The following is a 21,113-nucleotide window of genomic DNA, read 5'->3' as shown; positions in this document are numbered from 1 at the left end:
GAGCTTGTTAGCCTTCCCTCTATGGAATAAAAGTAGACTGAAATCCAAGGTAAAACAATCATAAGCATCTACAGGAAAACGCAGTGATACTAAAATTAAAACCAACACTCTGATATACGTTATTACCATCTGTTTATCGGCAGTGTGAAAATGTATCAAAAAGGAACTACATGTTCATTGAGGGACACTAGATACTAAGAATCTACAATACATTGTGACATATGGTATGTGCAACACTGTACTACGGGTATGGCCAGAGAAAGGGGGAAAAAAGAACAAGATTCCTCAGTTTTGCTCACCTCCATGCATATCAGATGGCTTATACTCTCTTGCATTGCCTTTCCCTCTGAAGAGGATATTTTTTTATATGCTCACCACAGGATATCTCTTAGAATTCAGCTAATGCTCCACGTGAAGAGCAGAACAATGTCCCGTTTCCACCACCACCTCAACTGGCCACCACACAGATTTGCCACAGAAGCAGAGAGTCTAGCAAATTAAACCACTACACAACGATTCATAGGATCACCTCTCAGCACAGCTTACCCTAGCTATTATACCTGGCATACTGGACAACCAGCAGGCTGACAATAGATCCCCAAAAGACTACTCAGCACTAAAGAGTGCTGTGCAGACAAGACTGTTTCTGCATTATGCCAGCTCCAAAACAATCTACAAGACTGGAAGATGAGTTTGTGAAAGCCTGGTGGCAAGCATGCAGGCATGAAAGGCAAGAAAAATCCCCTCAGATGTGATTTTAACATCTTCCCCCAAAAGATCTTCCTCAAAAGAACAGGAGTGAGTTCTCCTCCCACACGAGCACAGTTCTCTCCCATTAAATGATTCCTTTCCACTCTTACTACTGCGCCCCAGAGCTCCATCTTCCCCACTGCCTGTAATACCCCCAGCTGCTCCAGTGCCCCGTCACCAGACAGGCCCTGGAGAACTTGCAAATATGGAAGTCTGTATGGACACTTCCCAGACAGGGTGATAAAAGATTGCACACTCATGTTTCCAAAGTTGCTGTCAATTCTAACAAAAGATACTTAATTCCCTCAATAGAACAAAAGCCATAAAATAGGTGTTCCAGACACACAGTCTCCCCTGGAAATGTTGCTACAATTTTGCAGTTTCATAATACATCTTCCTATCAGTTTGGAAATATTTTCCTCTGTAACGGGTTGATAAATCCATGGAAAGCAGAGTGAAAACTGACAAGACTACAGAAGGGAACAAGAGATCTGGTTACATATACATATCTGTCAAACCAACAAGATTGCCTTAAAGGAAAAGTTTCTGCTCATTTTCCACCTCTTCTGGTAATGCTGAATATGGCATAAGATGGGAAAACAAGAAAGAAAGAAATAAGTGAAAAAGGCACTTCCATGAGAGATTACACCACGAGGAATTACTATCACCCAAATGCAAGCAAAGGTAAGAGTGATCATTGACACAGTGGATGGAGAAAGAGTTAAACTCAAAGTCGTGGTGGCCTTTAAAAAATAAGATGCTAAGTGCTCGATTTTATTTATTTTCATTGTCTCTGATTAGTGAATTCCTCTGGTTAATCAGGAGATTGGAGGGATCAATCTCAATGCTCGAATATACTTGGAACCTTCTCAGAGCTGAGCCAAACCCAACAGGAAGTGTCAAAGTCAGCTCCTCACCACGTGCCCTACCTCACAGATCACCAGCAAACTGCCCATATAACCACACACACAGTCACTTTTTATTTCAAACAAGGAGGATGCTATGTTTGAATAAGCATGTTATCAGAACCACACAGACTTCTTGGACTCCCCCACACACAGAAGAAAGCCTCCAAAGCAGGAATAAATGTGAGAAAGCATCCATCAGTGATGGGCACTGACCGTATCCTGGGCAAATGCAATGAGAACCCCACATGAGGTCACAGTTCCAGGTCAGTTTTCAGAAAGCTAACAGTACTGTTCCACTGATACTAGCAGGCTGAAGCATGCTCTGGCAATCAGCTGTCAGTTCTGTCCTGGCACTGCTCCATTCACGCCTTGCTCACAGATTCGCTCACTATACATCCAGGTGCAAAGACTCCACATGGCCAAGACAAATTTGCAGGCATTCTTTTCTAATAGAGCTGAACAAAATCTCTTGCAAAAGGACTCAGCAAAAATGTGACTTTTTGTGACTTTACGTCAAGAAAACAAGATTTACCGTATCCAACTTCCACAGTGGCAAACAGATAAAGCTAACAAAGAATTTCTACAGCGCTGTAATAGGATTTGATCTTGGAAGTACCGGCTCTCACCAGTGCTGCCTGACTTAAACCAAAGCAAAGAAATTATGTTTCCCTACTCAACAGACTTGTAAGGATGCTCTGCTCTTACACACCCTACACAACCAATGCAGTAATTCAGCCCTCACGTGAGAATTGCACTTAATTTTAAATGAAAATGTAATTTAAAAGGAGAGTCAATTAATCTCAAAATAACTAACAATTCCTTCCAGCTTGTGACTTTGTTTTTCAGGTAATGCTTTACAAATTTAGCAATGGATAAAACCAGTTAGCCAAGAAATCTGAAAAACGTGGCATACTGACCCCCAGTTTCCAGATTGGATGACTTTCTCTAAGATAAAGCACTGAAACTTCTGAATCTTTGGCAATGAACAACACAGGAATCATACTCCTCATCCAAGAGTTGCTTTCAAGAGCAAGTAAGGACAGTGGCTTCTTTATGCAACAGAGGCAAGATCTGAATGAAAACACCCAAGGGCCAGACAGTGGAAGAGCAAACAGGACAGAGAAAAGAAGTATTCTTAACTTCTGTATTTAAACTCATGAAAGGTTTAGTTCCTGGAAGATCCTGAAAAAAATCAAGTGGTTTAAGCTGGCTTCCTCCTCTCATCCTTCATTCAATTCTGGAAGCAGTATTAAATTTGTCAGTCTTTTCTTGGAAGAATTATAAGTTGTTAAATCTAATCACACAGCAGAGGAGCTCTTATGCCACTATAAATATTATTCCTCAGCTATTTTTACCTCAGTGAGTTCAATTCCCATTAGCAACTTTGTGTTTCTCATAATTTTACCAGATCTTTGTCTTCCAGTATAAAAAATGAAAATGAGCTGATATGAAATCTTCCAAAATTCTGAGATGAAGTAATATTCCTCGGCTCAAATTGCTGGTTTAGAAGGCAACTTTACTTTTGAATTCACTGAGGCACACATTCAGGGAAACGCTGCTTAATGACTGGGTTTGACTTCACTATGGAGAGAGAAAAGCTCAGTAAGCCTGACTTCACATTGGTCAAAATAGTAGGGCATAGCCTGGGGTGAAGCAGTCCATGGACAGCTGAGCCTCATCCACCCACAGAACAAATGAGTAATTTGGTCATGAGGATTTATGAAACTTCACCCATAACCTTGCAGAGACATTGATGCTCACTCCCAAGCAAGCAGATTGCACCTCTAAATGCAATGGGTGCAATGGACTGTTACCCTCAAACAAGCTACGTGCACTCTCGTTGGTTTTGTTTTGTTTTGTTTTGTTTTGTTTTGGGGGGGGGGGGAAGGGCAAGGAAATCCGGCAGAAATTAATGCAATGAAAATAAAATGTTTTGTTGAGAAGAGTAGTGCTCCTAGGGTTACTAGGTGGTAGACTACAGTTTGTCAGGAACAAGTTTAATAGCACAAGCTATTGGCACTGCTCTTTTCAGAGGGAAGTTCTTTACTCAGAGTAGTGAGGTACTGGAACAGCTGCCCACAGAGCCTGTGGATGCCCCATCTGTCCCTGGAGGTGTTCAAGGACAGGTTGGATGGGGCCCTGGGCAGCCTGAGCTGGTATTAAATGTGGAGTTTGGTGGCCCTGACTGTGGCAGGGGGGTTGAAGCCTCCTGATTCTTGAGGTCCCTTCCAACCCAAGCCATTTTCTATTATTTATGCATGCTTATACGTAAGCAAAAAGAATAACACTATAAGAAACAATCAACTGCTGTGCCAAGCACTTTAAAAAAGGCCACACCTAAAGCTCATTTAAATTTCTTTCTTTCCTCTTACAATTATTCAGCGTAACAGACACTGAAAATTTTCCTGTTTCTTTCCAGTGAAATCCTTTGCTGCATTTCAGACATAAACAACTGGCAAGCAAATCTTTGCCCAGATCTCTTGTTTTTCCTTTACATGAACTTGATGTGAGTCAGAAAGACTAACGCCTCACCGCCTCCTTTATCCCACTTAGGGAATCAAACTAAAATGGCATTTTATAATGGCTTTAAATTACCAAACACAACTTGCCAAGCTCATCTAAGCCCACTCCTTCTCTCACACTAAGTTACTGCAGGAGCTGAGGATGGAAAATTGCATACTTGTAGCCAAGCATACATAGGCCCCTTCAGACTGTTCATGAGGTCATCAGATTGAAACCAATTTTCACATGAACAATCATGGCAAATCTTCTCACAAGGCTTTGTCTCCCTTGGTAGCAAAGATGTTCCATACAAAAGCAGAATGTTTCCTTTGACTTGAGGGTTTGCTTCTTAACATACATTTTCCACATTCAAACTTCCCAAATTAATTTTCATGGTGGTGATGGTGGGGAAATTACAGTAAAGAAGTCAGAGAAAATTCAGCTCCAATGGTAAAAGCATTGAAAGTCTACAATTCACTGGAAAAAAGAAAAAAAAAAAAAAAAAAAAAACTAGGAAGTCCCAGTAGAAAAGCTTAACCAGCCTTTAACAGCAGAGGTTGCTTCATTTATGCTTTAGCACTTTCTTGAGTTTTTGATCTTTAAAGCAACGACCCATGAAACTGGCATCTTGAAATATGCAGGGTACCAGCTCTTGGGTACTCTGAAAAAATGCCATACAACAACAAACAGGGAAATGCAAGCACTTTTGAACCATCTGAACCTCATGCTAATTAATTACAATACTGAAACAAAGGCCCATTTAAAAAAAAAAAAAAGTAATAAATGTTTTAAAAAACAACTATCTCAGAAGGAAAAAGAAAATAAAAAAAAAGATCCAAACACAAAAATTGTGAGGATGCCCAGGTGTATTTCAAGGAGGAGAGGGCTTCAGGCAAATGCATTACATGTTCTGAGATTAACAGGGCATTCCAACCCCCCTGTTCAGGCAGAAAACAAATTAGGGCAGGCCCTGTTGCCACCAACAGGCGCCCCTTAGCTGGAAGGAGCTCGAGCTGTTGGATTGCTGTCAGAGTGCAAAGCATACCAAGGCTCCCTTCTCCCACCCTTCTCTCCCTACTAAATATGTGCACCATGCTCAGCAGCCGCTGCTGTTAACTTCTTCCTCCTTGCCTCTTCTTCTTTGGAAGGAGGTGAAAAATAGCAGGACTTAGACACAAAACATAGAGCTCATTTCCTGTACCTTAGTTACTTGCTCTTTCATCTCCTTGTCCATAGGATTTGGCTGCCAAATAGGTCTTAATCTGTAAACAAATGATTTGCTCTACAATTAAACCATTCATTTCCTCCTTCCCTCCTCTCCCCCTCCCCCCTCCAGCCTTTGGCTATTTGGCTGCTGTCCAATGTTGAGGCTCATAGGTTCTTCCATTATTTAGTGCTAGTTAAAAGGCAATAAGCTCATTTGGAGTTTATAAAACTATAAGCTATCAACAAAAGCATTTAATGCTTCTCAAAAGCACTGTGGATTTTGCCCAAAAAATGAATAAGGTGAGAGTGTATGCACGCATGCGTATGTACATACCTTTGGGCACAGGGTGTGTTTTCTATGCTGTATACTGGGGCACTGCCAAATGCCTTTAAGTCCACTACAGTAAGCTACAAATGCAGGCACCACACCTTGGCTTCAGTTATCTGTGCACCCTTTCCTCAGCAGCTGACAGGAACTGCATTTCACCTTGAATGCAGAGATGAACCTCAAAGAATATGATGTGAGGAAAAAAAAAAAAAAAAAAAGGTCACACTACTGCAGCATTTCAGTGTTTGTAAATGCTGTTTCCTTGTGAAATGATGTTGTGAATCACAGGAGTCCACCAGAGGAAGTGAAACCTTTAGAGAAATGAATAGCATGCTGGGCTTCTCATCTATGCAGTTAAGAGTCATTTCTGACCCAAGAAAGCACAGAATATCATCAAGGTCATTATCCCCTATCCCTTGCTTTTACATTTCTGTCCTTGACAGAAAACACTCTCTCAGAAACTGTGAACCCAAACACTATGCACACATGTTCAGATCCATTCAGACGTTCACGCAGCCAGCAGGCTGCAGCCCCAGTGTGGGATGGTAAAGACAGTGAAACGTTAAAAGAAATCTGTATATGGGTAAGTGAATTACTACAAATGAAGAGCTAAATTTACAGGTGCAAATCTCATTTAGAAATGACAGGTACTTAGCAATATCAACTTCAGCAATATACCCCCAATGAAATTCCACAAGCCTATTTAAAGTCTATTACGGCTGCTGACATCAATCTGCCAAGCTGCAGAGTGCTAAGCTCTACTAAAGATTTGCACCTATAAATTTAGCTACTGGTACGTTTGAATTGAATACACTGTGTTTCTCCATGCAGGCAACCAAAGACATAAGGCACCCAGGCAGGAGGGTAATCAAGCAGAATTGTTGTGGAGCTTCTCATGTTGGCTTTGCCCAAAGAAAGACCGAGATTTACCCTTCCAGCAGGGTTTAGATTCCAGTCTATCCCACAGTGATCTTCAGACTTTCCACTCAATAATTCACTTCCCCAGTGAACAAAACTGCAAAGGCCATGTTCCTGCTAATGGGAGCACAAACATTACCCAAGAATCCTGAAAACTCCATTTATGCAAGGGTTTTAAAGCCATACCATGTAACACACTTGGGCTTCAGTGAAGACACCTACTGAGTGAAGCATGCTAACAGATCATAATTAGCTGTATCTATGAAGACCCACTACTGACCAAATGGAGCTCTGACTCTCCTCTCTCACCCTTTCAACAAATGACAATCACTGCTGGAGTTGTGAATAATAGGTGGTTTTCAAAATGTGGCAAATAAATACGTTTATCCTGCAAAACTAAGTAAAGACAAAAATAAAATCCGTTGAGCCAGCTCTGCAAAAAAATAGAAACAAACAAACAAAACAAAAACAAAACAAACAAACAAAAAAAAACCAAACCCTCATATCCTGATTTGGCATAGCAATCACAAGGTATTTTTAGCATTACTTGTAAGCTTTGTCCATTTTTAGAACTTATCCATATGTGATGCATCTTCAAATAATTACAAAGCAGCTGAAAGGGTTTTGTAAATATTAAGCAGAAAGAGGCATTTTAAGTCTAAAATATATATTACAGTTTAAGTTAAAAAGGTGAATCTTGGAGGTACTTCAAACATACTTGGCAAGTTCTCCTCCCAGAGTAAATCTTAAGGATGAAAAATAAATATTCAAGAGCATTAATTTGTTTCTAGATGTGTGCATGCAAGTAAAACAGCAGCCATAATGTGGAAATTTGAGTCACATTTTGCAACTAATTGGAAGCAGATTAAAATTCTGCCTCAGGGGAACATTGTCAAACTAGAAGCTGGAGCAAATGAAGAAAGAGGTGAAAGCATCGTGAAGAGCTGACAGATTTACAATGCTCAAGGCAATAAACGGGTACTAGCTGAAAATGAATGTGCTTCACTGTACTGCATGCAATTCTCAGTCATATCTCAGCAATAACAGCCCACAGACATGAACCTCTTATTTTCAGAGAGATGAGGAAGGAAAGAGTAAGAACGAAAAAACACGAATGCAGGTGGTGGGAAAAAAAAATAAAATACAAATCATGCAGTGACTTGGGCTGCTACAGGAAGAATCAAATTGGTGGTCATAGTGGGCTCTGTTTTGTAACCTGGACTCATCTCAAGCAGGGCTCACCCAGACATAATGTAATGACTGCTTAGCTGAGTTGAGCAACAGTCAAAGCAATAAGCTCTTAACAGAAGAAAAATAAATAAATAAACCAAGTTTTCATATTTCTAAAGTGGGCAGTAACACAGAAACCTGTAGACAGATAAATCAGAGGCAAAAGGAAAAACTCTTTTTAAGAGGTGACTAGGAAAGGCTGGAGGAGTGTATAAAAATTAAAGTGTAAAGGAAAATGTACCATTGCCATAAAGGAAATAGCTGTTAGCTTTCTCCTTCAATGTACGGCATCTGGTGCAATGTCACAGTAAAGCCTATTAAGGGATCTGGACAAGAAATGTAAATAAAGAATACCGGCCAAAAATCAGCTGCTGTTTTTATTTAAAAAGTAGATTTTCTTCATGGATGTGTGCATGCACACACCCTATACTCGTACATATATGTACACACATACAAGCACAAATTGTATTTATTTATATACATATGCATACGTTTATACAATCCTATCCTTAAAAGGATCATGTAACACTACACCTTACTTGAGGTCTACAAAAAAGATTTTCAGTAACACTGGGTGTAGAACAACAATTTTCAAACTGTTTTCAGATTACAACAAAATGTTTCCTTCAAATTCCAGGAGCCAACTCAACATACACTGCCTATCACTAAACCCTGGGCAAAAAGTAACTGGTAAGATTTCACGTCAAACACGCTCGATACAACCAGCATACCTCTGGAGTATTAGATCTGTATCTTCAGTGTAAGCTAACCGAACAACTCCCTCGATATTTACTAAATCACATTTGAAATTTCTTGCAGCAAAACAGGATTGACTTGAGAAATGAGGCTTATTTCTAATTGCATTTCCTTCTAACCATTACCTTTTGCTGTGGAGATACAGATCTAGTTCCATTCTCCTTCTTCAAAACAGAATTGGCAAGAACATGAAACTCTGAGACATTCAACTACTGCCATTACTCTGCTGCTGCAAGCCTATAATAAAGGACAGATTTGATAGCGCTATCCATGTAGTGTGGCAAACCACACACAAATAAACAGTTCTCCATGAAGAATGAAGACCAAACCCTTCCAATTCAAACATTATTGTTGCTTTTAACATGAGCCATCTGCATAAATCTGGCCAAGGAGGTAACAGGAAATCCAAAAATAATTCGGTCTGGCCCCGCAAGCTGTGAGAACAGAGATTACAACTGGCTTTCAATTCTTCTTAATGGTTGAAAGAAGCAATGAAAATCATAAAACCAGTGTTTGTCTAATGATCACCTATGGGAATACAGAGAACGATTTCTACCACAGTTCAAAACAAGACCACTAAAACCCACCAGGGAAGGCTATGGCATTCGAGTGTGCAAATTCATGATAGGCAGTGGATATAACAGAGCCCTAAATTAACTCCAAAGATAGCACACACAAAACAAACAAACAAACAAAAAACCAACAACTCAAAACTGTGAGAAGCCAGATTTTGCCAAAATCAGAATGACAGAGGGCGAGTTTGAGTAGTTTAGGAAAGTGCAACCAATTGGAACTCAGTCTTCCATTGCTAATTGAAGCATAAAAAACAGAGCCAGTTACTGAGAACAAACTGCAAATATACTATTTATACGACACTGCCACATGACAAAAAAGCTGACTAGTAGAAACTTGACTGGCAACCAAAGACTAAGCTATTATTTCAAACTGTTATGGGAAAGCAATAAAATTGCTACCAGGTCTTCTCATGTTACTCTTCAATAAAAAGAAGCCACAGGGGAAATAAGAGGGGGGAGAAAAATAGCAAAAAAAAACAAAAAAAAACAAAAAAAAAAAAAAAAAACACACATCAAAACCTCCATAGTTCCTTGAAGTAAAATATGCGTCTGTGGCATAATGCCATCTGCTTGCTGGTTAACATGACAAGACAATTCAACAACTAGAATATCAGTGCTCTGCAAACAACAAGTAACCACAATCAATAGATTTTAGTTCTCTCTTCTGACTGCAATAAATTACATTCGCGCACAACTATTGGCATATGCTTCAAATAACCCCACGGGCACATTTTTCTGACGTTATTACTTGACAGCAGAGATTCTCAGGAGACTGAATCACCCTAGCAAAGCTGGGTTTGTGCCTGGGAATAAGATTTAGGCTAGGACAAATCAAAAACTGGAGAAGGAAGACGGGGGTGAGGGGAGAACCAGGTTTTCATCATTCATTATTTCTAAAGACTGTTAAGTCATAATGGTTGAGGAAGGTTTATGGGCAAAGACACAATTTAACACTGCGCTTCCTGACTTCAAAATTTACTAGGGTAAAGAAAAAAGAACTTCAAATTTAAATTCTCTATGAGTTTGCTCTGAACAGCCTCAATGGACACTGTGGGGAGATGGTAGAGAAGCCAAGTTTTATCAGTATGTGCTAGCCTACTAGAAAAATTGACATATCAAACCTTTCTTGGTAATCAAACACTTCAAGCAGAAGAACAACATGCTATGCAGTCCTCAATCCTATCTCATTCCCTGCAGCTTACCCTACTCCTTCAGATCTCATTATCCAAAGAGTCCTGTTTATAAGCACAGAGAATGCGTCTATGTACACATGCACGGGGCCACAAGAAGAAACCATTTCTACTCCCTTGAATTTTCTTTCTGCTTTCTCAAAAAGATGAAAAACACTACAAAGAACTTGCTTGTCAGTCAAGTCACTCTGAATAGCTTCACAGCCTTTCATCCACATGTTTCTGTTTCAATTGCCAAGACCATTTTGTCAGAATTAAGATGAAATACAACAGGGAGTGCTTATTGAAACCCTGGCTATAACACAACTCCAAGTCACAGTTTAAACTTCACTTCTGCCCAAATGGCTACTTACAGCCCACAGTAAGCTCTGGTTTTAATTTATGAATGCAATTAAAAAAAATAAAAAATAAAAAATCTTCGAATTTAAAATCTCACATTAAGAAAGCTCCTCATGTTCTGCTGCAAAAGCTAGTTATAATTGTTATTTGAATTATCTCATTTCAAGCATATTTTTAAACAAATTAAAATGTGAAAGCTTGTCCTGCTACACTGTTCAGTTAAGAGCTGCAGCACAGAAGTGCTGGAGCAGAAACATGCTAGTGTGGCAAGGGAAAAAGTTTGCCAGACTGAATTAAAAAAGAAACATACATAAGCTCTGTAAATTGTAAAGAGCTATTTATATTTTGCCATTACATCATACTCAGAAATTTTCACAGACCAGCATTACACTTTCCTTCACCCAATGGGGAATGTTACGTGCAGACCAGATTTATATATATTTATTTTTTTAACGGGTATTTTCCCCGTGATTGCTCTTAAGAAATAAAAATAGCACCTTGATGTGCAAGTTTAACTACAGAAACATAAGGGTTTCGCAAAACCATGGCCATCCCTGAAAACAAAGTCACTGCATCCATGGATATGACCACCACCCAAGGGCCCATGAGAGGATGTATTTTCATTGCAGGCAATAAGGAACAACTGAGAAGTCAGATAACCTTTCCATCCTTTCAGGAAATGCAGTGACATGCATAATGTACATTTGAACACTATGTAAGAACAATGTGAAGTCAGCATAGCGTCAACTGCACCAAGTAAAGAATAACCTGGTTGCTGATGCCTTGTATGAAGTTCAGAGCAAGACAGACGAAGACGTGGTTTGGTCTGCAGTTCTACTCACAAACAAAAGGATAAATCTGCCACACACAGCTGACAGACAATTCAAAACAGAGTGTTCTGAGAAGCAGAGAACATCCAGCAACTACAACACCAAGCAAAGTGAGACAATCTGTCTCCAGGAGTGGGTGATGTCAACACACAATAGGGAATTTATCAAAAATGTGGGCAAAAGTAGTAGTTCTGATAGCAGAGGAACACTGGTGTTCCCACAAACACACTCCTGACAAAGCTTGTGCTCAGATATTGTGCACCCTCTGTTCAGGAAGGTCATTCTGACCTATTGCTACACAGACCCTGTTTTGTGGCCTTTAACCACAGTTCTGGGACTGCAGGTATGCCAGAGCCAAGCATGATGATGGATCTTCTGGGCATCTTCAGCAGTCCATAAAGAAGGTGCATAAGCAGCCCTGTGGATGGCAAGTTTTCAACATGCAGGGGGTACCACTATATTCCACACTCCCACCTACTATCAACAGTGCCCTCCCTAATTTTCATTATTCTTTACTTCCTTTATTTTTTTCAAAACTGTTATATTTAATACAACTGCTTTACAGAGCAACCACAAGAGGAGTCCTGCTGTCACTGACATAACCACATTCAGGCTGCCCATGCAAATGCGGGACTGCAGGGATGGCACAGCAAACCAGGGACATGGTGTTTGTTCGACATGCATAGTACACGTACAGTTAACAGAGAGCAGCCCAGTCTCTCCCACAGGCATCAGTGATAGCAAGCCTGGGGACAGGACTTCTGAGCAACACCGCCACTACTTCTTAGACACCCACCATGTGAGTTTCAGCATGCAAGAAGACCTGTGCCTTTCAGACTTCTGACTTGTGCCATCATCAACAAGCAAATATCCCAGAGACCAAGCCCTTGTGGGAAGGCACAGCATGCCGCAGAATGAAGCCAGGGGTCTGGTCAGCATTGTACAGGAGTGCCCACAGCCCACTACTGACCTGCCTGCCTTCTATCAGAGAAGGCACAGATAACCTTCTTTATCATGGGTGGCATAAGACCAGTTATTAGCTTCAGTGGAAGGGACAAACAAAGGCCGGATGGTGCTTTATCCAGCGCTTAGGCTGCAGACAGGAATCATATCACCAAACAGCACAGGACTCCAGTTATCTATAAAAGAGTAGCTTTCCTGCCATCAACAGCTCGTGCATGGAAAACTTTTGTCAATGGTTTTACCACACATAATTAGTTAGCTGATAAGAGCTTGCTAAAGTTGCCTTTTGAGAGTCATTTTTTTATTACTAATATTTATTTATTTATTTATTTTCGCCCCTCCTCCTTCCTCTTACTTCTTCAGGAAAAACAGCATCATTGAGGTTCTAGCTAAACAGCGAGACCTTTCAGGACCTGACCCCTATTGTGTTTGCCTGCGGGAGGTGATTCCCTATTAGGAATCTTTCAGTGACTGAGCTTCTGGAAATCTCTTTACATGAAAGCAGAACTGGTTAACTGTCTGTACGAACACGTGTTTTCACAGCCTCTCCTGTATTACTGCATCTTACAGGGCTTCCATAAAGAGCCAGGTGAACTTTTTAAAATAATAATAATAATAAAGAAAAAAGCCTCAAAAATATGAACAAATGTCAACCACTCAATTCCTGTCTTTAGGCTGGAAACTAGGAACAGATGGTACTTTCCATGTTACTTGAATCCAGTTATTGAACACCTCTGTGGTTACAGAAGATTCTGCTTAGCACTTTTAACATACATTTCATTTATTGGACTATAAAACGCTACTTTGGAAAAACAAGTCTTTATAAAGCTGTAATTAGAATAGTCTTGCAGCAAGCCCCTTTAACACGGAGAACATGGTTAACCTCGTGACATCTGGATAATCAATCCCTTCCCTTTTACTGGGTATTTATGAAGTTATTAAAATTGTAAAATTACCGATGCTGAAGAGAGGTGCTTTCCCAGCAGCTCCCCGCCAGGCTGCAGGCTCCTAGTGCTGCCTCCAGCCCCATGCCCAGCCCGCCAGGCCCAGCAGGCCCCAGCCATGCCGCTGCGGGCGCCTGCCCTTATTGCTCCGCAACAGCCAGATCCCCAGTGCAGCTTTCAAAACAGTTTGCTGTCAAACAACAATAGACTTTGTTCTTTAATTGAAGTGGGTGACCTGCTTGCCCTTTTATTTCACAGTGAATAAGCTACATCCAAGGCCAGCCTGGACAGTACATGAAAAGCATATCTCTGTCACATCATTAATCAAAGCGTGCACTTAAATGATTTACATCAGCGGGCACAAATCACAAGGCCTCCCGATGAAGCATAGCTCACCCCCAGTCCTGCCACAATACACCGAGGCGAAACAGACAACACCAGCCAGAGTGTTCATCTCCTTTATACAACCAAAGGAGAAGCAATATGCCATACAAGAGGGACATTCACTCCTGAGTGTCACCAAGCATCCAGTTACAAGCTGCAGCTCAGCACCTTGGGCCACAGCTCCAGATTTTCTGCATTACCTTCACCTAAGCACACAGATCTCTACATGCCAAATACAACTCTCCCGTATCTCAGTTAAGCTGTGGCTGCTGCAGTCCTCCCGTAATGCACACAAAGTAAATGCCTGTAGATAAACAATGTAGCAGCTGTTAGAAATACGGAAACGCAGCTAAAAAGAGGAAGATTTGTTCTCGCTGACAGACAGTAACTGTGCTAAAAATGGCAGCGCGTGGAGGATAGGGGATGGAAAATGGAGACAGGTTTTAACACCAGGAACCTGAGGAGTGGTTAGCCTACCTGTCAAAGCTACTTATTCAGACATGTCACCGGTGGCTTAACCACAGAATGGGCTGCACGAATATAGCTCAAACATCTGAGAATTACAGCATGCTTTGACTTTATCCACATAGCAGGGGAGTGGCAACTTTTACAACATATTTGCGGTTTGGTTTCTGCATTAAAAAAAAAGAAGAAGAAGAAAAAAAAGAAAAAAAAAAAGCCAGCAGAACACAGTCACTGATTTAATTAGGCTTCGTAAGATCAATTTATGATGTTTTACACGACTTTCCGCAGCAAGGAAACAGAATAAATAGACCAAAAATAGACACTGAAGCACGCTGTGAAAACTAAACAGTGACTACAAGTCCTGGGAATCCGCTCCAAGCTTTTCACAAATAGTAAACAAATGCAGCATTGTCTTTCACACCACACACAAAAACCTTTGGATTTTGACCCAGCGGGCATTAACTCCTTTCTGTCTAGCAGGACACATCCAAATTCATGAGACATGCCTTTCACAACATGACGATAAATGGAAATTGATTTTTAACATGCAGGCTTGAAAACTATATATCTCCGGATACAAGGTACTTTGTGCAAGTGATGCATACCCAGCTCCAGCCAAAGCGAGAACAAAAACAAACAAACAAAAAAACCCATAACGATAAGCAGCGCACTGCGCAGCGTCCCACACGTTTGTGTATCCTTCGTGCGGTCTCCCGTGTGACCCGAGAGGGAAAAAGAACACAAAAACGGGAGAAACCACACCGCTCTCTAATCTCTGTTGCCATGACAGCAGCCTTTGAGATACTGCAATGTTCAGATTGCCAGCTAAACAAAATTGTTGAATGTGAACATTTGGCTGGAAGATTAAAAGGCTAAGGGGGTTGCAAAAGGGCAGTACCTCCCACATTCCAGGCAGCCACTGAATCCAATCAAACGGCTCTGACTCCTTAACCACGGCCATTGTGAGGACTGGATTAGGGCAATTTATCTAGATAGTTAAAACAGATTAGAGAGCTGCAATTTGAAGACCATTGGCAACAAAAGCAAATGCCTACTGTACTAAGTTAATAGAGGGAGCAGGAGACTTTCTGACACCTTTTCACGGTGAAAAGAACCTCCCATAAATAAAAGTGGAAACGTATACGTATGAATTACATCCATTTGTCTCTTTTCTCGTCCGCGTTTAGACAAGGTCAAAAAGGCTCATTTCAAATTCATCCACAGATACGCTACATTAAAAGCAGTAACACTCACACAATGAGAAATTCATGTTATTTCCTGTCTTGAATGCAAGTCCTTGAAATATATATATATATATATATATAAGTATATGTATATATATATATATATATATATATATATATTCGGATTTTTACTGATAGCTCATATCACAAACACGCAAATCCAATCCTGGAAAGTCGACTTGGACGCTACAAAACCTTCAACATCTCCGAAACGAGAGAGCAGCACAGACGGGCCCTAAGAAAAGGTGACTTCTTCCCCAACACCTCGGCCCTGCCGACACTCGCAGGACGCTCCGTCAGCGCGTTTTCCCAGCGGCGCTGCTCGGGGAGCGGCACTCACAGACGACGCGATACCAGCAGAGAGCTCCGGGCCACCCGGCACCGCTCACCTTGCCGGTGCCTCGGGCACCCCGCCGGCAGCCGCGGGCCCGAGCCCTCAGTGCGCGGGCAGGGCAGGATGCCGGCACAGCGCCCGCCCTCCCCCAAAGCGCGACGGTGGGCATTCGTCGGGGAAGCACCCTCCGCTACGCCGACGCGGGGAAGGAAAGCGCACAGCTCCGATCGGCGCCCCTTCTGCATGTCACCGCTCGGCACACCGGCGGCCCGACCCGCAGGAATAACAGAGCTCCGCGCCCCCCACCCCCCACCAACCCCCCGCCCTCGGGAGGCCCGGAGGCCCCGCCCGCCGCCGCACGCCCCGCACGTCGGGGCCCGTCGCGCCGCGCACGCCGAGCCGTCGGCGCCCCTCGTCCCCCACGGAAGGAGCCCGCGTCCCCGCCGACGCCTCCCGGCGGCGCTGCGGGACGGCCCGCGAACACCCGCAGCTGCGTGGGGTGCGGGAGGGCGGGTGCGTGCCGCCGTGAGCGGGTCGGGCTGCGGGGCACCTCGCCGTCGGTGGGGGGGAGGACAGAGGTGTACCACGAAGCAAGCCGTCACAGACAGGGGGGATGCAGAGGACAGGGGCTTTGTCCTACCTTTTCTGTCTTCAGTTTCTTGACTCGCCTGTGGCTCTCCTCCTCCTCCTCTTCCTTTTTTACCAAAATAGTGTTCCCCATTAACCCTGAATCCGGGGCACCTTTGCTAACTTCCCCGGCGGCTGCAGCGGCGGTGCAGTGGAAGGGGCTGCCGCTCCCCCCGCCGCCCTTGGACCCGTAGCCATAGAGGTGCCCGGGGGGGACCTGGCCACCGCCGCCGCCCCCGGGGCCGCTGGGGGGGGCGAGCTGCAGGTCGTGCTGCTTGTCCTTCCGGGACTTCCCCGCATCCTTATCCCGCTTGGCGCCTCGGCTGCCCTGGTTTTTACATGGTTTCTCCTCCTTGTTTTTCCCACAAGAGGCAATGGCGGTGGTGCTGCTGGTGCTGTTATTATTGCCGTTTGGGTTACCGCTCCCGCTTTGACCCAGTGCTGAATTCATGCCAGTTGCCTCTCCAGGGCGCCCTTGGACTTCCTGCCTCTTGCCAGCACTGCTGATCTCAGGAATCCCATACAAGGCAGCAGAAGGCAGAGATTTATTAGCATCCTTAGAAGTTTTACTCCTTTTCACTTTTGATTTACTAGTCTCTTTGTGAGAGGAATTCCCCTGGGGAGCGGAGGGCTGAACAGAAGCAAATTTTAGGCCATCAGCTAAGGCTGAGGTAGTATTAGCCCCACTGGAAGCCAGAGCCCCACAATCCTTGGAGCTGGCGCTGCTGCTGCTGGTGGTATTGGTAGAATTATTCATCTCAAATTTCTGTCTGTCTTTCTCCAAATCGGCGTCCAGATCGATTATTAAATTCCCAACACCGATTTCCCAATCATCGCCACTGTCGTAAGTGTCAACTGTGTTTGGATCCACACCTTTTCCTGTACTGGAAGTGTTCAATGACATCCTGAAGATGAGATCTCTAGAGTAAAAATTGGATGAACTTTCCTTTGGAGGTGTGGGGACATTCGTTTATCTCCGCTGGGCTTTTCTAGGTTTAATTCTTCTCGTTCTCCTTTTCCAGGTGTGTCTGGGTTCGTAACTTGTGGTCCACATCCACCTTTTCCTGTGAGGAGAGGAAAAGTCAAACATGTCTTGTCTGGGTCTTAGTAGAGTATAACACAATTAGTAGAAAAAGGCCAAGGAGGGGGGACCGAGATATTCTGCTACCCATGTTTTTGTTTTTATTTCCCCCACATCCCCCTTAAGTTTGTTAAACCAGAGGCAATAGCTGTCATGCTTTCACAGTGAGCATCCTTAACCTACTTGTCTCCCAGCATCCTCCAAAGCCACGTCCAGGAAAAGAAAAGAAAAAGGGGAAAAAAAAAATAATAATAATAAAAATCCATTAACTAGGTGATTTAAATCCACAAAGCTCAGGAAACAGCAGCCTCAGAGCTGGTGCCTAGCTGTGGGAGCACATGTTGTAATTTAACCCCAGGACCACCACCTAGGCACCAGAGGCAGAAAAGGAAGTACACAGGCTCACTCTTCACCGCATTCCATGGATTTTGTGGCTTTAAACCAGACCCTTGAAGTTTTGTGTTATTTCTGTATTATCTTTTTTGTACTTAAGCCCCCCTCCCCCTTTTCTTTTTTATGGAGGGGGGTAGAGGAGGTCGAAGGAAGGGAGGAACCTGATTTTCCTTCACACAATAAGGTTTCTATTAAAAACAAACAACCCGTAAGCATGAATGAAAAAAAAACATCAAAACCCACGGTTTAAAAAGAAGAAGAAGGAGAAGAAAGGAAAGAAATATAGATCTTTCTTAAAAACATCAGCTCAAGATCACAGTCCTACAAGCAGTTCTAGCAGTCACACGATTGTTAGGTCTGTTAAATACAGTATTACTGACTGTACAGGAAACTGATTAAGACATACACTTTAAGTGATCTGCACCAAGGTGGCCTCAGTGACCGCAAATGAGTGTGTGTTTGACAAAGCTCAGTTAAAACGATTTTTAAAGGGATCTCTCCCTTTTACAGCCGCTTATCGAAACATTTATACAGAGAGATGCAGAATGCTTACCTTCAGTCCTTTATCATTTTTTTAATTAAACCAGCAAATCAAAAGTGCTGCTCCCACTCGTTTCAGCAACAGCTCTGTGCCTCATTTTACTCAGAGAGCAAGCGATCACGCAGTAGGCAGCAAGTACCATCGCAGCCCCGGTCAGTGACACATCTCCCCTACTTTGGCACTCGGATCAGAGGTCCTTTTTTTTTTTTTGTTTGGTTGTTTGGTTGGTTTTTTTTTTGTTGCTGTTGTTGTTTTTGTTTGTTTGTTTTTTTCCTCCTCGCTTACAAAAATAATTAAAAAAAAAAAGAAGAAGAAGAAGAAAAAGAAGAAAAAATAAAAAAAAAAAAAAAAAAAAAAGAAGCTGTTCCTCACTTACAGCTCTGCATGCCGGTAGGCAGCGTTCACGGTTAGAACCGGAGCATCAGGTTTTGGTTGGTTTGGCTTGCTGTTGTTTTTTTTTTTTTGTTTTTTTTTTATGCTTTTTTTTTGTTTTGTTTAGTTTTGTTGGCTTTTTGTTGTTGTTGTTGTTTTTGCTTTTTTTTTTTCCCTCGCTTTTCCTGAGTAAAGCACGGAACCGTAATTAATAATTAATAATTAATAATAATAATAATAATCACAGTAATTTGTTTAAAAAAATAAAAGAAAAATGTTATCCCCAACTTCCCACTCCATCTTCAGCCCCGCGCCCGGAGCCCGCCTGAGCAGTGAGTAACGATCCCGTGCGACAGCCCACAGGCGGCCGGGTGTTACCGGCAGAATGTGCTAACATCGGGTAAATTAGTGAAAGGGAGGAAGGGAGAAAAGGAGAAGAAAGGACTGAAAATCCGGGCTGGATTCCGCCCGCTCGCTGGGAAGTGGCATTTTTTTCGCCCGTCCTGACAGATCTGATTTCTTCGAGTAACTTGAGGGGGCGTGGGGGCGGGGCGGGGAGAGCCAAGCTGATACCGCGAGGGGGGGGAGGGGGAATAGAGAGGGGGTAAGGCCGGGCTGCGCGCCCCCCGGCAGCGCCGTACCGACAGCGGCGCTCAGCAGCGCGCTGCGCTCTGCGGTAATTGGAGCCCGGCGAGACGCAGCCGGCGACCTTTTTTCAGGACAGGCCGCTCCCCCCTCGTTGTAGCCCGGCGTGCGGCCCCTCCCCCGCTCGCCGGACGGCGCGGAGCGGAGCCACAGCGCGGCGTTGTTAATTAGTGGCGGGGGGAAGCCGAGCGCCTAATGAGCCGGCGGCGGCGGCAGGGGGGAGGAGAGGGGGGGGAGAGGCGGGGCGGGTTGCGAAGCATCGCCGCCAACCCCCGCGGCGCTGCGGTTCCGTTACCGCGAGCCTCACGTGAGCCCACCGGGCGCCATTGGCTGCGCCGCGGTAAAGATGGGTGGTAGGGTCCTGCGGGCCGCCCGTCCCGTCGAGCCAGCGGGGTGACGGGCTGTACGGCGGACCCGCCGCATCCCCACCACCCCTCCCATTCACCCCCCCTATTCCCCGCCCGCCCCGCTCCCTCCCGGCAGCGTGTTCGCGAGGCACCTGGCACCGCAGCGCCGAGCTGTGCGGGCTCTGCCCCGCGGCACCCCCGGGCAGCGTGCCGTCGTCGGGCACACTCCCAACACTCAGCGCTACCCTTGTTGGAAAAAAAAAAAAATAAAAAAAATAAAAATAATAATTATAAAAAATCACCCCCTCTTCGTGCTACAGACACACCACGCAACCGTACTTACGGTCTGTATTGGATGGAGGTGGCCTGTTCCTTCTAACTGCACTGGGTGTGTGTTTGTTGCAGCCGCTTTTTATTTTTTTGGAAAAAAAAAAATAATAAAATAATAAAATAAAAAATCTAATGTCTTCAACAGATTTATTGTATTGGGCAGAAGGAGAGCACCAGATACCATGAACCTTCCTAAAGAGGAAAATTAAAATAAAATTAAAAAAATAATAATACAGAAGCACGGGGGAGGCCCGGCCGCCCCCCGCACGCACGCACGCGCGCACACACACGCACGGGCCCGGCGTGCCCCCGCGGCGGCCGCGGAGGGGGAGTGGGACCGGAGCGGTACCTGAAAGGGACTTTTCTTTGTTCAGAATGCCCCTTCCCTCCCGGCCAATGAAAACCCAGCTTTTATGAAATCGGGCCTTTTTATTGGCTGTCTTTCCTCCTGCATGCTTGCCGGCGGGTTGTGAGCAGCGAGGCGCACACACATACACACGCGGGACGCGCGGACACGCGGGGCACACGCAGGTCTCTGCGCGCACCCCCGCAGCCCATCGGGCCGTGCCGGCTGTAGCCAGCCGGATACAAATCTCGCTTCTCCTTTCAATTACCTCCCTTAGCACTGAAAGCTTTAAAGAATAAAAAGGGGAAAAAAATAAAAAAAGCGGGGGGGGGGGGGGGGGCGGAAGAGAGGGGTGAGCAAGACAGAAAACCAAGGTGGAGCGCCACTGCGCCGGGATTCGTTGGTTGAGAGGAAGGCTCTCATTTCATTTTAATTTAATTCCAAGGCGGCTTTCGAGCCGGTGATGAATGGTGTTCCCGTGCCGCTTTCGGAGGCGGTGCGGGCATCGCTCGGCTCCCGGCTTCTCCTTGTTCGGAGCCCGGCGGGCTGGGGCTGCTACACGTGC

At 44.1% G+C, this 21,113-nt stretch overlaps 1 protein-coding gene across 10 annotated transcripts in view; it reads right to left on the bottom strand.

The window, feature by feature from the left end:
- ZNF608 (zinc finger protein 608) overlaps nt 1-20,570 on the bottom strand; it is an 85,839-nt gene extending 65,269 nt beyond the window's left edge. For 3 of the 10 annotated variants that reach the window (XM_085528846.1, XM_085528843.1, XM_085528850.1), the window contains exons 1-2: nt 18,521-18,814; nt 16,507-17,557 (exon numbers count right to left, since the gene is read on the bottom strand). In XM_085528846.1, coding sequence (XP_085384972.1) covers nt 16,507-17,397 — 891 coding nt within the window. In that variant the 5' untranslated portion in view covers nt 17,398-17,557; nt 18,521-18,814. Of the gene's footprint in view, nt 1-13,451; nt 14,493-14,893; nt 15,197-15,921; nt 16,451-16,506; nt 17,558-17,757; nt 17,816-18,520; nt 18,815-20,215 lie in introns of those variants that run through there. The other 7 variants (XM_015850051.2, XM_015850050.3, XM_085528849.1 and 4 more) reach the window with 5 other exon arrangements.
- Nucleotides 20,571-21,113: the final 543 nt, after the last annotated feature.

This window comes from Coturnix japonica, chromosome Z (genome assembly GCF_054131305.1).
Source record: "Coturnix japonica strain WE chromosome Z, WE-NBRP24, whole genome shotgun sequence".
In the NCBI taxonomy this organism is placed as follows: domain Eukaryota; kingdom Metazoa; phylum Chordata; class Aves; order Galliformes; family Phasianidae; genus Coturnix; species Coturnix japonica.
Note: the sequence above shows the minus strand (reverse complement) of the source record. Positions and strands in the feature narration are given on the sequence as shown.